This window comes from Pistacia vera, unplaced genomic scaffold (assembly GCF_008641045.1).
Source record: "Pistacia vera cultivar Batoury unplaced genomic scaffold, PisVer_v2 Contig225, whole genome shotgun sequence".
Lineage (NCBI taxonomy): Eukaryota > Viridiplantae > Streptophyta > Magnoliopsida > Sapindales > Anacardiaceae > Pistacia > Pistacia vera.
Genome location: NW_022196030.1, coordinates 1,789,556 through 1,806,877, shown reverse-complemented (window position 1 = coordinate 1,806,877; position 17,322 = coordinate 1,789,556). Strand labels below are relative to the sequence as shown.

At 35.1% G+C, this 17,322-nt stretch overlaps 1 protein-coding gene and 1 pseudogene across 1 annotated transcript; both read left to right on the top strand.

Annotated features, from left to right (window-relative positions):
• Positions 1-1,191: 1,191 nt before the first annotated feature.
• LOC116130790 lies at positions 1,192-1,827 on the top strand (annotated as a pseudogene).
• Positions 1,828-14,996: 13,169 nt separating this feature from the next.
• LOC116130891 (putative glutamine amidotransferase GAT1_2.1) lies at positions 14,997-16,799 on the top strand. The gene is made up of 4 exons (XM_031416588.1): positions 14,997-15,087; positions 15,194-15,924; positions 16,009-16,221; positions 16,298-16,799. Exons 1-4 carry the CDS (start codon positions 14,997-14,999, stop codon positions 16,559-16,561), a joined length of 1,299 nt encoding a protein of 432 aa, XP_031272448.1. The 3' UTR covers positions 16,562-16,799.
• Positions 16,800-17,322: the final 523 nt, after the last annotated feature.

Here is a 17,322-nt window from a genome sequence, read left to right as displayed (position 1 = left end):
TATGGTTGAAATAGCCCCACCCAAATTTATCATTGATATATTGTTCTATTTTTCCTTAAGAAAATAATACACCGATAACTACTGAAAATAAAATTAATTATTTAAAAAATTACTGACAGATTAGCATATTTGAATTGCGTGATATGGAGAGCATAATATCATGCTATATAATAAAATCTTCAAAAGAAAAATATACAAAATTACAAATGTCTAATTGCTGTTTTACAAAAAAACCAAAAAATGTGAGGCATAATGCCATTCCACTCCACATAGGCTCTTGGGCCCAAGAAGGGTAGCATTTGCTAAATGCCCCAGCAGTTAGTGGCTCGTAGTGTCCTTGTTTATAAAATATAAATACAGCGTTTTTTATTTTTTATGATCGAAGTGCATATACTAGTTTACACATATCTCAATTAATCCTCCAAAACCCTAAAATTACTGACCAAATAAGAGCTTCTGTGTTCAATCCTATTAGCAACCGAAGAGTGATTCAAACTCAAAATCTCTAAAGAAATACATTCAAGAGGCTCTATCAAACCACTCAACCACTGAGGAGTTGGTAAGGGTTTCTTTCACTCTCTCTAACATTTGTTCAACTCAACTAAATTATACATCTGTCAAATTTTTATCTTAGTTTTAAATTATTTAGAAATGAAGCTGTCATTTGAGCAAATTTTAGATGAATGATAAGCCAAGCTAAAGAGAATAACATAACACCCCCCAAAATAAATAAATAAGCCAAGCTAAAAGCTCATCGATCTCCTGTCGAACAAATTCTAAAATTCACATTCAAATCTTTATCAAAACTCATTAGAAATGAGCAACAAGTCCCTGAATTATATGCGCCTATATCCATAAAGCTTACATTGTTTCTGTATTAAGAAAAAGTTAAAAAATTATTTGACATTGATTTCACATGGTTAATATTATATTTATATTATAGTATAAATGTTACTTTCACTAGTTTTAATCAAGTTTTTGACAAACACGTCAAATAATATATGATACTGTAATAACATTAATTAAGTATTGATACCTTAATCTTGAATATCTTCTTGTTGTCTATAAATAGTGAAGGAAAGAACATCAATGCAAAGTGTTTTTTAAGGTTAATTGTTGTGTTGGTAAATACATAAAACTAGCAAACAAATAATATTCTTCAATTTCAAGCGTTGCAATCTTCTCAGATGAATGACTGCTGATGGAGTTATTCTTTGTGAAGGAGAAGACATTGACCCCTCTATGCATGGGAATGAAACTAACGATTCAGCAGAAGAACTAGAATTTATCAAAACAAATGCATGCTAGTGATACGGGCCATACGACCATTGACAATGAAAAAAGGCTTGATCGAACTGAAACTAGCAAAACTTTGGCTTGAAAGAAGCATAACATATTTGAGAATATGCAGGGGCTCACAGATTCTAAATATTGCATGTGGAAGTATTCTACCAAGACATGGCGTAGAACTTTCAAAGAAATGTCCTGAAGATCAACGAGTGAGTCACATCAACTACGATGATTATGACAGGCATCCACACTTGATAAAGGTGGTAGAAAATATCCCTTTGCAAGTTGCACCATTGGTTCAAGGACTCAGATGAGAAGGAAAATGTGGAGATTTCTGTGAATAGTTATCACCATCAAGGAGTTTAACGTTTAGCCCAACAATTTTTCCTGATAGCTTTTGCACTTGATGATTTAATTGAAGGGTTTGATGGTCCTAAATCTAATAATCTGAAGAAGGTAATTAAGTTCTTTGTAGGTCTAAAATTTCATCATGAGAGAATGAGGCTTCCCAACTCTCAAGAATTTGATTGTCCATGAGGTACAATGTTCTTTTATGTTATGTTTGTGTAACTCTTACACATGATAACTATATTTAGACCAAATAAATCAGTGTTTTGACTTGTTTGAATTCAAAAATTGGAAAAATAGGAATTTTTTAATGCAGTGATTTCTTATAAGAAGAAGGTAATTAATCGATCATTATTTGTGCCAAAACCCTGTACCGCTGGTGAAGCAAGAAATAGAAGAAAATTAAAGAGGAAAATAATGGTCGGAAGTTTCTCTCTTGCAAGAGGCGACATGAACACCTTAGGTCAATGGGTCTGAGCTCAAGCTGCGGCAGAATTTCTTGAGGTGCCGCTTATAATTACAAAACCCTTGAGCGTTAGTACTCCTATCTTCAATTATTTGTAGTAATTAATGTCAGTGCTTAACTTTTCAGTTTTATTAAAGTGTAAACTGTGTAATTATTTAGTAACCAGGCTTGTATATAAATTATGGTACAAGTCTAACAACATAAAGAGCTATTTAATCATGAAAAATCCACCTACGAGAAAGTCAGAAAGAGATTTCAGATTGTTACTGTACACGATTTTATGTTGTACGAAGTTTTAGAACATTATGAACAAACCGGTTCTGTGATATGACATTTTCAGGTGACTAATAATTGAGAATGAAGTCATTTACAAAGTCAACTGTAACTATATGAATCTGCTGCTTAAATGTAGTCTTTATACATACAAGGAGACATATTGGAAACTTGCTGATTATAAATTGCCGGTGATTCATCCTCCAGAAAATGGATTATTTATTAATATGGGCTCTACAATAGAGACTTTTGCAAGCCAGCTGTTATGAACTTCCGACACATTGGCATCCATGCATCAATACAGATCAGCACACATTTCGACACTTGGCAGGTGATTGACAACAATTTTATATAACCAACTTTCAGCAGTTATAATGAATTAATGCTTTAAAGTTCACGAGGATGAGGGAGGGCGGAGGGCCAGGGCCAGGGCCAGTGTAGGAGTAGGATCCCACAGATTAATCTGGCAACTTCTGGAGGAGTTACGTTCATTTAATGCTAAAACACCTCCCCAGAATAAGCCCACTCCAAATAAAACCGCCCGTAGATGTTTCCTCAGATTAACTAAAGTTGCTGACTAGTTTTCTGTTTCTTATAGCCACCTTCTGAAGAAATTACTAGGATTCAGTGAAGATTGAATGAGAGTGTTTTTAGTACTTGAATTGAGGATCCAGCACTGACAACTTTGATTCTTGAAAGTCCCAGTAGTATTGAATAGCCTCTTTGTTCAGAGCATCAGTTTTTAAACACAAGCTGAAGGAAAAAAAAGTTACACAGCCATTTTTTTTCTTTATTACAAAAAAAATTCTATATTCTGTAAATCTTGCATAATGTAGAATAATAAAAGCCACAGATGAAGCAAAGCCAAGTCTTAATTTTGTTCTTTGATTGGCTCCACTAATAAAATAGAAACTTAGCAGCAAACTTGTTTACCCAAAGGTTTGTTATTATTATACGAGTACACTACATATTCTCACCCGAGGTTTAGCAAAATCTCAAATTGATACTTTTGGTTACATATATTCTAGATTCTCACCCTTTATTCCAAATTCTCACCCTTAAATTAATTCTGTTAGTGTAAGATACTTAGAAAAGATCAAAACTCCTCACTCCAATCAATTTGTAGACTTTAATCTTAGTACTGAATTGTTTTTCCACAAACATGTGAAACTGAGTAAACACTCTCAATGCTTCAAACTTGAATTTTAGAGGATAAATCCATATAAATCTGCTAAAATCATCCAAAAGATATTGTAGTAATGATACCCGTCTCTGGACAATACTAGGGCAGGCCCCCACAAATCAAAATGAATAACTCCAAGGGAGCCTGTTGCATGATAAAGAAGTAGGAAAATTGCATTGTTTTACTTCCCAAAAAGACAAGCTTCACAAACAGAATTTGCATTGTAATCAGGAGAGTATTTTACATGCATTTTATTTAATACAACTTGTAGGGACTTAGCACTAGAGTGCCTAAGTCGAGAGATGCCACAGTAATGAAGAAGCAGATACATCATCCGAAATATTGCAAGTGGGGGGTTTTATTGGATACAAAAGATGTAAATACAATTTATAGCAATAGATCAAAGCAACTTCTGGTTAACATTAGGGAGCATTTGAGAGCCAAGCAAATCACCAGGACTGGAACTATCAGTAAAAACATCAGCAGTAGCAGTAGAACAGTGAGGTGGAACATCCAAAGGTACAAGCATCTGATTGTACCTTGAAGAAGGATCGATTTGTATTTCTATCCTTTATCAAACAATGATCAAAATAGAACTCTACTATCACATTATTGTTTTGTTATTTGTGAGATACTCAATAAGTTCTTGGTATTTTGGAACACACAAAATGTTTCGAAGATGCACGAGTCTGTTTGAGTTAAATGATGGAAGTAACAATGTACATGTATGTATGATTTGCAGAGATTCACCATTGCCAACTTGAACCTTGGAGCCACCTGAATAATTGATCCTGTTCATGTTAGATGGATCAACAACCATGTGATTGGATGCTCTAAGTCCATGTACAAGGACTGATCCTTCACAGTTTGAGGTGTTGCCATTGAGAACCTGAGGCAAATTCACATCAAGGTTGTAGCAGGATTAGTATACACAGTATTAACTAGAGAACCAATAGAATGCTGCTGATGTGATTAAACTTGAGTAAGGTAGGTGGTATTTACGGCTCCAGGTGTAAACTGATTTCCTAGAGGACATCCATAAGCAGTGTAATCATGATGAGCTGCAGCATCAATATTGAAAGATCTATTTGTATATTTGTTCCAACAAATGCGCTTATGTTGTGGCAGGATCATTGGATGCCATTGGAAATGATGAATGAGTAGAGTCAGGAACAGGGTATGATTGATTAAGACTACATTAGGAAAACCAATTGTGGAAAACCATGGTAGTCATGGTGAAATCTGTGGTTAGCAATGAAGAGCTGAATGGCTAGGCTTTCCACATACTTGACACATTAATCTTGGCTTACTATAGCCTCTTCCTCTTTCTTGGCCTTAAAAAAAGGCACAAAACCTCTTAAGAAACTTGTGGTGTAGTGTTGTATGCCATTCTGTCATATCAGCTCTGTAATGTCCTAGTTGATTCAGTCTAGAACTCCATTCAAGTGTTGAGAGTAACCAGTATGTCCAAAATTGACATTCTGAGGAGGTTGTGATTATTGAGCTGTCATTCCAGTTTGAGGATAGGCATTGCTGAGTGATTTAACACACCTCCGAATTATTTGAGCAATAGAGGTAGGTCCTCAACTACACCACTTTCAAGGGCGATTTAAGCAGATGACATTTGTTCATAAAAGTGCAGTAACGCAATGTTTGTTTCTCCAAACGCATTTCATACTTATGAAGTAGAAACTATGCTTCTTGAAAACTTGTATGACTCACATTGGATACAAGATTAGCTACTATGCATCATACTCCGACCCTAATCCATCCAATATGTATAACAACAGCTCTTCATCACTAATGTGCACTCCACTATCATTCAATTCATCGCTCCAACTCCTTCATTGTTAAAATTAGTCATTCATGCTTTGTGACTCTTTTTAGTAACTTGTAACAAGTTTCTAAGATGAAGTGTTCTGGCCTTTGAAACATATTGAAAATGCAATTCTGTGTATTCCAAATCTCATATGCACTATTGCATTTGATACATGTTAAACATAGATTCGAAATTGAGAGAGCAACCAACTCACTAAAAAACTGATCAATTTTTTTCCAATTGAAATACTTAGGGTTTGGTTGTTTAATTGAATGTTCACTACCTTCTACTTTCTCCATTACAAACAAGGAGGACAAGGATTCGTACCTAGAATGAAGCTATCCAGCTCGTGAGAGGCTAGGGCTGGTAGAATTTGAGAGCGCCAGTAGTGTAATTCTTCTACTAGCTTTACGGAAAGATTTGGAAGTGAGGAGTGACTTGTAAAGTTCTGAGACCCGCCATTACTGAGCTGCGTAGCATCAATCTTGGGGAGTTAACAAAAGATTCAGAGTTCATGTTTGTCACAACGTAGTCTTTGGCTCTGATACCATAAAAGGTATTTGTGATTAAGCTGAAACGAAGAAAAACTGAAAACTTAACTGAATTGAAATCTGTTGAAAAAGTGTGAATTTTCGTTATTGAGGAAGACAAGTACAACTGTTAATAGTTGGTGTACAAATGTAAAACGTAGCGTTTGAAAAGACAAGAGACTCTAAAACGGTGTGTTTATATTCTTTCATACCATTACAAACCCCTTTTCTTTACAACATTGCAAATTAACCCAATTCTAACATAAAGGATACTCTTCTACATTTCATCTAATAATCGCAGACAGCTCTGTTGTTACATTCAACTTATCCCACAACATATTAAATCTTGCTCTAGATAAAGGTTTGGTCAGAATATCTGCTTCTTGGTACTCTGAAGCAACAAATTATACTGCTAAAGCCTTCCTTGCAACCAATTCTCGCACATAGTGAACATCAATTTCTATGTGTTTAGTACGTGCATGAAAAACAAGGTTTGAGGAGAGAGATCTTGCACTCATATTATCGCTAGATTACAGTTACATGTTTGATGTTAACACTCAACTCTTGAAATAAATGTTGTATCTAAACAACCTCTGTGGTAGCTTGACTGAGTGATCTATACTCAGCTTCAGTGGATGAGAGGGACACTATTTTCTGTTTTTTGGAACTCCATTGAACAAGGTTATTCCCAAGGAAGATGGCATAGCCACTGGTGGACCTGCGATCATTAATATCACTTGCCCAGTCAGTGTCGACATAAGCTTCTAGCTCCAGATGTGGGTATTTTGTAAACTGCAGGCCATGGTTCATAGATCCTTTAATGTATTGCAACACCCTTTTGCATGCTACCCAATGTGCTATAGTCAGATGCTGAAGAAACTGACTTAATTTATTCACTATGAAGGCTAAGTCAGGCTTGGACAGTGTTAGGTATTTTAATCCTCTAATGTTGCTCCGATAAAGTGTAGGTTGGTCAAACAACTCTCCCTCCTCTTTGCTGAGTTTAGTTCCAATAGCCATGGGAGTTGAACAAGGATTACAGTTTCTTATATTGGCCTTCTCCAGCAGATCTTGTGCATATTTTGACTGAGTGAGAAGTAGGCCTGAAACATTTCTTTTGACTTCGAATCGAAGGAAAAAATGAACTTGACCCATAACTTTTAATGCAAACTGACTGGTTAAGTCTTGTATCACCTTAGTTATAAGATCATGAGCATTTCTAGCTACTAAAATATCATGTACATAGACCAATAGATATATTATAACTGGTACAGCATTGTAGAAGAACAAGCTCACATTAGAAGTGTTGTTTTTAAATCCCTAAGACAATAAGGCTGTTTCAGTTTGTCAAACCAGGCCCTGGGGGCTTGCTTTAGACCATATAATGCCTGCTTAAGCTTGCAAACTTGTCGTGAAAGAGTGGATGGAGTAAAACCTTTAGGCGGCATCATGAACACTTGCTCTGTAAGATCTCCATTTAAAAAGGCGTTATTCACATACAACTGATGAATGTCCTAACTGTGATGGACTGCTAGAGTAAACATTATTCGAATCGTAGTTGCCTTGACCACTGGTGAAAAAGTATTGAAGTAGTCTAGACCTGGGGTTTGTTGAAACCCTTTAGCCACTAGCTTAGCTTTATACTTTTGCAGTGTCTCATCTGAGTTAAGCTTAGTTTTAAATATCCACTTGCATCCAACTATGTGCATATCTTCCTCATATGGAACTAACTCCCAGGTTTGATTGTCAAAGAGAGCTTGATATTCCTTCTCCATAGTAGACTTCCATTCAGGAATATAGAGAGCTTCTTTAACCTATTGAGGTTCTTTGAGAATTGTTTGAGTAGATAGAAGAGCTTGAGCTGATGGTTGTACATTTTTGGCCTTGAGTTGTGTGACCATAGGATGAATATTAGTAAAGGAAACAACCCTGTTATAGGTAGTACAACTTTCAGATTAATTCCAGGATGAGTATTAGAAGTGATATCTAAAGATGTCCTGACTGAAGGATGTGTTGGCACACCATGCTCAAGTACTGGAGATGTTGTAGGTAAGTCTGCATTGATATCCCTACTAGTAGATACTGGAGGTTCAGTAGGTAAGCCTTCATTGTCATCCTTGTCGGTAGAAGTGCTGGAAGGAACTGTTGTATGGCTAAGGATGGACCAGGCAGATGGTGATCTTAAAGGGCTGAATGCGACTTTGAGTTTGATACAAAACCATAATCCTTATTGGTAGCAGTGCTAGAAGGAACTGTTGTATAGCCAGGGATAGACCAGGCAGATGGTGATCTTGAAGGGGCTGAATGAGACTCTGAGTTTGATACAGAACCAGAGTATTTATCACCAAAGAAACTAGATTTGAAAGGAAATTCCTCTTCATTAAATTTCACCTGTTTTGCCATAAATATTCTTCCAAAGTTTGACATACACTTATAGCCTTTGTGAGAGAGATTATAGCCTATAAATATGCATTTTTTAGTATGAAAGGAGAGTTTATGTTTATTGTAGGGTCTGGGATATAGGAAACAGCTGCACTCGAAGACTCTAAGGTCATCGTAATTAGGTTCTTGCTGCATCAACACGGTGAGAGGAGGTACAAAATTAAGCACAGTGGAAGGAAGTCTATTAAGTAGATATTCTACTGTGGAGAAGGCCAGCCACCAAAACTTGAGTGCCATGTTAGCGTGAGCTAGGAGAAATAGGCCAAATTCAGTGATAGACCTGTGTCTTCTTTCTATTCTCCCATTCTACTGGTGTAAATAAGGACAAGGGTGTCGGAACATTATGCCATGTTGGCTAAGATACTTAGAAAATGATCAAAACTCCTCACTCCAATCAATTTGTAGACTTTTAATCTTAGTACTGAATTGTTTTTCCACAAACATGTGAAACTGAGTAAACACCTCAAATGCTTCAAACTTGAATTTTAGAGGATAAATCCATATAAATCTGCTAAAATCATCCAAAAAGATTATGTAGTAATGATACCCGTCTCTGGACAATACTAGGGCAGGCCCCCACAAATCAAAATGAATTAACTCCAAGGGAGCCTTTGCTCATGATAAAGAAGTAGGAAAATTGCATTGTTTTAACTTCCCAAAAAGACAAGCTTCACAAACAGAATTTGCATTGTAATCAGGAGAGTATTTTACATGCATTTTATTTAATACAACTTGTAGGGACTTAGCACTAGAGTGCCTAAGTCGAGTATGCCACAGTAATGAAGAAGCAGATACATCATCCGAAATATTGCAAGTGGGAGTTTTATTGGATACAAAAGATGTAAATACAGATTTATTAGCTAATAGAATCAAAGCAACTTCTGGTTTAACATTAGGGAGCATTTGAGAGCCAAGCAAATCACCAGGACTGGAACTATCAGTAAAAACATCAGCAGTAGCAGTAGAACAGTGAGGTGGAACATCCAACTGGTACAAGCCATCCTTGATTGTACCTTGAAGAAGGATCGATTTGCTATTTCTATCCTTTATCAAACAATGATCAAAATAGAACTCTACTATCACATTATTGTCTTTTGTTATTTGTGAGATACTCAATAAGTTCTTGGTAATTTTGGGAACACACAAAATGTTTCGAAGATGCACGAGTCTGTTTGAGTTAAATGATGGAAGTAACAATGTACATGTATGTATGATTTGCAGAGATTCACCATTGCCAACTTGAACCTTGGAGCCACCTGAATAATTGATCCTGTTCATCATGTTAGATGGATCAACAACCATGTGATTGGATGCTCCTAAGTCCATGTACAAGGACTGATCCTTCACAGTTTGAGGTGTTGCCATCTGAGAACCTGAGGCTAAATTCACATCAAGGTTTGTAGCAGGATTAGTATACACAGTATTAACTAGAGAACCAATAGAATGCTGCTGATGTTGATTAAATCCTTGAGTAAGGTAGGTGGTATTTACGGCTCCAGGTGTAAACTGATTTCCTAGAGGACATCCATAAGCAGTGTAATCATGATGAGCTGCAGCATCAATATTGAAAGATCTATTTTGTATATTTGTTCCAACAAAATGCGCTTATGCTTGTGCAGGATCATTGGATGCCATTGGAAATGATGAATGAGTAGAGTCAGGAACAGGGTATGATTGATTAAGACCTACATTAGGAAAACCAATTGTGGAAAACCCATGGTAGTCATGGTGAAATCTGTGGTAGCAATGAAGAGCTGAATGGCTAGGCTTTCCACATACTTGACACATTAATCTTGGCTTACTATAGCCTCTTCCTCTTTCTTGGCCTCTAAAAAAAGGCACAAAACCTCTTAAGAAACCTTGTGGTGTAGTGTTGTATGCCATTCTGTCATATTCAGCTCTGTAATGTCCTAGTTGATTCAGTCCTAGAACTCCATTCAAGTGTTGAGAGTAACCAGTATGTCCAAAATTGACATTCTGAGGAGGTTGTGATTATTGAGCTGTCATTCCAGTTTGAGGATAGGCATTTGCAGCTGAGTGATTTAACACACCTCCTGAATTATTTTGAGCAATAGAGGTAGGTCCTTCAACTACACCACTTTCAAGGGCGATTAAAGCAGATGACATTTGTTCATAAAAGTGCAGTAACGCACTGTTCTGTTTCTCCAAACGCATTTCATACTTATGAAGTAGAAACTATGCTTCTTGAAAACTTGTATGACTCACATTGGATACAAGATTAGCTACTATTGCATCATACTCCGACCCTAATCCATCCAATATGTATAACAACAGCTCTTCATCACTAATGTGCACTCCACTATCATTCAATTCATCGCCTAACTCCTTCATTGTTAAAATATAGTCATTCATGCTTTGTGACTCCTTTTTAGTAACTTGTAACAAGTTTCTAAGATGAAGTGTTCTGGCCTTTGAAACATATTGAAAATGCAATTCTAGTGTATTCCAAATCTCATATGCACTATTGCATTTTGATACATGTCTAAACATAGATTTCGAAATTGATGAGAGCAACCAACTCACTAAAAACTGATCAATTTTTTTCCAATTGAAATACTTAGGGTTTGGTTGTTTAATTGAATGTTCACTACCTTCTACTTTCTCCATTACAAACAAAGGAGGACAAGGATTCGTACCTAGAATGAAGCTATCCAGCTCGTGAGAGGCTAGGGCTGGTAGAATTTGAGAGCGCCAGTAGTTGTAATTCTTCTCTACTAGCTTTACGGAAAGATTTGGAAGTGAGGAGTGACTTGTAAAGTTCTGAGACCCGCCATTACTGAGCTGCGTAGCATCAATCTTGGAGGAGTTAACAAAAGATTCAGAGTTCATGTTTGTCATCAACGTTAGTCTTTGGCTCTGATACCATAAAAGGTATTTGTGATTAAGCTGAAAACGAAGAAAAACTGAAAACTTAACTGAATTGAAATCTGTTGAAAAAGTGTGAATTTTCTGTTATTGAGGAAGACAAGTACCAACTGTTACATAGTTGGTGTACAAATGTAAAACGTAGCGTTTGAAAAGACAAGAGACTCTAAAACGTTGTGTTTTATATTCTTTCATACCATTACAAACCCCTTTTCTTTACAACATTGCAAATTAACCCAATTCTAACATAAAGGATTACTCTTCTACATTTCATCTAATAATCTTCAATTATTTGTAGTAATTAATGTCAGTGCTTAACTTTTCAGTTTTATTAAAGTGTAAACTGTGTAATTATTTAGTAACCAGGGTTAGATATAAATTATGGTACAAGTCTAACAACATAATTAAACAGCTATTTAATCATGAAAAATCCACCTACTAAAAAGTCAGAAAGAGATTTCAGATTGTTACTGTACACGATTTTATGTTGTACGAAGTTTTAGAACATTATGAACAAACCGGTTCTGTGATATGACGTTTTCAGGCGACTAATAATTGAGAATGAAGTCATTTACAAAGTCAAGTGTAACCATATGAATCTGGTGCTTAAATGTAGTCTTTATACATACAAGGAGACATATTGGAAACTTGCTGATTAAAAATTGCCGGTGATTCATCCTCCAGAAAATGGATTATTTATTAATATGGGCTCTACAATAAAGACTTTTGCAAGCCAGCTGTTATGAACTTCCGACACATTGGCATCCATGCATCAGTGCAGATCAGCAGAGATTTCGACACTTGGCAGGTGATTGACAACAATTTTATATAACCAACTTTCAGCAGTTATAATGAATTAATGCTTTAAGGTTCACGAGGATCAGGGAGGGCGGGGGGCCAGGGCCAGGGCCAGTGTAGGAGTAGGATCCCACAGATTAATTTGGCAACTTCTGGAGGAGTTACGTTCATTTAATGCTAAAACACCTCCCCAGAATAAGCCCACTCCAAATAAAACCGCCCGTAGATGTTTCCTCAGATTAACTGAAATTGCTGAATAGTTTTCTGTTTCTTATAGCCACCTTCTGAAGAAATTACTAGGATTCAGTGAAGATTGAATGAGAGTGTTTTTAGTACTTGAATTGAGGATCCAGCACTAACAACTTTGATTCTTGAAAGTCCCAGTTGTATTGAATCGCCTCTTTGTTCAGAGCATCAGTTTTTAAACACAAGCTGAAGAAAAAAAAAGTTACACAGCCATTTTTTTTCTTTATTACAAAAAAAATTCTATATTCTGTAAATCTTGCATAATGTAGAATAATAAAAGCCACAGATGAAGCAAAGCCAAGTCTTAATTTTGTTCTTTGATTGGCTCCACTAATAAAATAGAAACTTAGCAGCAAACTTGTTTACCCAAAGGTTTGTTATTATTATACGAGTACACTACATATTCTCACCCGAGGTTTAGCAAAATCTCAAATTGATACTTTTGGTTACATATATTCTAGATTCTCACCCTTTATTCCAAATTCTCACCCTTAAATTAATTCTGTTAGTGATTTTTGGAGATGGTTGGAAATGGTAAATGAGGTTGGTAAGTGAAGGTATGAGTTCTAAAGAGGAGGTTATGGGGAGTCTAATAGTGGTCTATTGGTCTTGGAAGTAATTTTGTACTTTAAAATCGACCGAAAAAAGCGAAAACCATCGATTTGGACGCTACTAACGTGAGCCATTTTTTTTTTTTTTTTCTAAAATAAGCATGTCTTCTACCCAAAAAAGAGTTGACACATTTTAACGTGATACATTTTAACATGCGTCGCATTATAGTGAAAAATTGAAAATCTATTAAAATAAAAGAAACGATGTTATTTTAAGAATGAAAATCTATAATAAATGTTAATATAAAAAAAATGATGCATTATAGTAAAAAATTAAAAATCTATTAAAATAAAAGAAATGATGTTATTTTAAGAATAAAAATCTATAATAAATGTTAATATAAAAGAAACGATGTAACTTTAAGAATGAAATCTGGAGAAATGGTTAAAATAAAGAAACTATATTTCTTTAAGAATGAGAATTAAAATAAATATAGCCAATGGTATCAATTTATAATTTCGCTAAACGTGGAGTGCGCATATGTCGTTTGCTCTTATTATATTGATAAGAATTAAGGCGGTCAAAGAGATTGAGCGTTCGCTACTTTTTGGTCATATTAATTTATCTGTAGAAATGGAAAAAAAATACACATTTTGACCCCATTTCTCATCAAGTAACGTTGTCTATTTTGCTTTGCTTAACATATATTTTTACAAATAGTATTCCAATAAAATTTTAAAAACAATTAAGACCGGCAGAGACAGTTAGTATATTATACTTAATAATATCCATAAATTTTAAATAATATCTGGATCTTTGAAAAACATTTCAGATCGTGAATCAAAATATTGATAATTTTTTTGTACTTATAGTTTTTACGTGCATGCATTATTGAATAATAAAAAGAAATCTAGTGTTGTGTTGCAAATAAAATTGGATAAGTGCACCACCAAACCAAATCGAGGCATTGATTTTGCCACATCATCTACTAATCCAATTAGTATTTCAATTTACTAAAGAGTAAACGACTTTCTCACCAAAGGTTTGCCTTAATAACACTTTTCCATCAAAAAAGTTTCAAAATACCATTTTCTCATTCAAAATTAATATTCTGTTATTATCCAAAACCAATTTTGATTGATTCTAGCGATAAAAATTCTCTTGATCACACCATTTGAACCTCCAGTCTCCTCTCTACAAAAGCCCTCTCATTTCGATACCTGATTTCTCATTGATTGCTAACTACCGCAAAGTTATGGTTTATTATTCTTAGTTGATTTTCGATTGATTTCGACGATGAATATTCAATCAGTTATCACCATTAAATCCATTGACCTCCACTCTTATCCTGGCTCATGATAACTTATTGAACACTGACTGAGAAAATGAAGTATATTTTGAGTATTAATAGAATATAAACTTTGGGTGGGAAAGTGGAATTTTGAAATTTTTTGGGTTAACAGTGTCATTAAGGCAAACCTTGGTTGGGAAAATGTCTTTTACTCTTCACCAAACACTTACTTGTTCCCTTGTTCCCAGCTCATCTTTGACCCGTCTCAGAAATGCCTCCCCCAATATCATGATAAACATTAATGGCCACGTGTCAGTACACTTTATTCTTAAGACACCAAACCCAACTCCACCTACTGTTTAAACAATCTTTATCACTTCCAAATTCCGATCATATGTTAAGAGTAAGTATCATCTTGTACAAATATAAGCAAATAATCAAATATTTTTTTAAATATAATCCCAATAAAATTAGACGTAAAACTAACATTCAGAGAGGATATTCGAATATTTTAAAACTAAAAAAAAATATATTTAATTACAGGACGAGAATAGATGAATATTTTCCCAATTATTACTAGATAATCATTTTTTTGTTTTATTTGTGATTTTTTGAAGAAAAAAAAGTTGATTTATTATGAGAAAAAAAAAAGGGAAAAAAATGTCCCCCAAGTTGTGTAAAATTTTAATCGTGGCATGCCAACCTCTATATTAGGAAATTAGCTGCGGCGCCTGGAGCTAGTGCACATGTCTTACTCTCCAACTTTCCAGAATAAATAAATATTACTACCAAATCAAACGCTAATCGATTTTGTACTCTAAATTTATATAAATAGAACCAAAACGTATACAAAAAAGCATCAATACATACTTATGGCTTCTCCTGATCTCTCTGTGATTCTCCCTCGTGTTCTCATCGTCTCCAGACGTACTGTTCGCAAGAACAAATTTGTAGATTTTGTTGGTACGCTAGCTCCATTACTCTCTCAGTACATCATACGTAAACAATATTTTTTAATTTGTGAAATATCAATGAAATGTTTTGAAACTTTGTGATGATTGATTTTCAGGTGAATATCATCTTGATCTTATAGTTCGTTACGGTGCAGTGCCAGTTATTGTACCTCGAGTTAATGGGGTGCATATGTTATTAGATAGCTTTGAGCCGATTCATGGTGTTCTTCTTTGTGAAGGAGAAGATATTGATCCGTCGTTATACGAAGCTGAAACGTCAAGTCTTTCACCGGAGGAATTGGAAGAGATCCGGCGACTGCATGCAAGTGATACTGCAATCGATAAAGAAAAGGATTCAATCGAGCTAAGGCTCGCGAAACTTTGCCTGGAAAGAAACATACCTTATCTGGGAATTTGCAGAGGGTCCCAAGTATTAAATGTTGCCAGTGGAGGTTCCCTTTACCAAGATGTAGAGAAGGAAGTCTCAAAGAAATGCTCTGAAAACCAGAGAGTTGTGCACATTGATTATGGTAATTATGATGGGCACAGGCATGCGGTGAGAGTGGTGGAAAAAACTCCTTTGCATGATTGGTTTAAGGATTCTTTGGAGGAAGAAAAAATGGAGATCTGGGTTAATAGTTATCACCACCAAGGTGTTAAGAGATTAGCTCAACGTTTTGTGCCAATGGCTTTTGCACCTGACGGTTTGATTGAAGGGTTCTATGATCCAGATGCTTATAATCCTGAAGAGGGTAAGTTCATAATGGGACTCCAATTTCATCCTGAACGAATGAGGGAGCCTGATTCAGATGAATTTGATTATCCAGGATGCCCATCTGCATATCAGGTTTTGTAATTATCCAATTAGATTTCTAGATATTCATATTAATGTATAAGTTGTTGATTTTGAGTTCTGGTGTAAATTGTGCAGGAATTTGTGAAGGCCGTAATAGCTTATCAGAAAAAGCTTAACAGTAATTCAGCTCGTGTCCCAAAGCCCCCAAATCTAAACCAAGAAATTGAGAACAAAAGAAAAACTATAATCAAGAGTTTCTCCTTGGCAAGAGACATGTATATGTCTGGCCGTGTCATGAATCCATCAAAAGAATCTAAACTAATTCAAGCAGGGGCAGATTTTCTTGAGGTAAGACAAAATACTTGATTAATTTATTGGTATAGATGTAACCTTTTTTTTAATTGTTTGTAATTTAATTTTACAGTCAAACACAGCATTCAGTTTGCAACAAGAGAAAAGGCTGAAGCAAATGGGTGCAACAGTGAGGAATGCAAATTCCTACCTGGAGAGATTGAAATTGAATGAAGAGAGAGAAAGAATAGCTCGAAATGTGATGGGGAAGATGTCAGTGGAGAGGTTATCCGATCTCATGTCTTTCTACCTGATGATGAGCCAGATATGTACAGAAGTGATGGAAAGAAAGCTTCATGGTTTTGTCAATAATGAAAACGACTCTTCGCACTCATGAGGAGGCAGATGTGTTTCACAATCTATGTTGTCAATTAACGTCGGTTCTGTTTGTTTCTCTACTAGGAGACTTTAGGTTACAGCGCATTTTGGCTGAATCCAGAGTCAATTTGGTTGAGGATTCACAGGATTCTTGGCGGAAAGTACTGGAAAGGCCGAATCTATATGTAACTTTGTGTGTTTGTTTTATTTTTTATTTCCTTTTTGCAGCATTGAGAATGTGAATGGGTGATCAACAGTGTAAGCTTATAAGCTGGTCAAACTAGTTTATAAATTCTAAAATTAAGTGACATGTTTGTTAATAACTTTTTTGAGCTTATAAGTTGAGTTATAAGAAAAAAAAAAAATAGTTGGGGGCAGGTACTTTTTTTTTTTTTTTTTTTTTGTTCTGCTTATAAGCAGTTGACCAGTATATTACCACATTATCCTTATTTAATTTTAAAATTTCATAGTATACCCTTATTTAATGTAGTACCTTTTTAGTCATTTTATAAGAAAAATGTACTTATAAGTCACATTTTACTAAACACGTCAACTACTATCAGTCACTTATAAGTACTTTAACTAAACACGTAATTGCTTAAAATTTCAAATGTTTATAAGTTAAAAGTAGCTTATAAGTAACACGTGCTTATAAGCTAATTTTAGCTATAAACATTTGAAATTTAAGCAATTACGTGTTTAGTTAAAGTACTTATAAGTGAATGATAAGTAGTTGACGTGTTTGGTAAAATTTGGCTTATAAGTACATTTTATTATAAA

Coding starts and splice junctions, on each gene's coding strand:
- LOC116130891 (XM_031416588.1), top strand. CDS start 14,997: ATGGCTTCTCCTGATCTCTCTGTGATTCTCCCTCGTGTTCTCATCGTC. Junction 15,088..15,193: donor CAAATTTGTAGATTTTGTTG/GTACGCTAGCTC, acceptor ATTGATTTTCAG/GTGAATATCATCTTGATCTT. Junction 15,925..16,008: donor GATGCCCATCTGCATATCAG/GTTTTGTAATTA, acceptor TAAATTGTGCAG/GAATTTGTGAAGGCCGTAAT.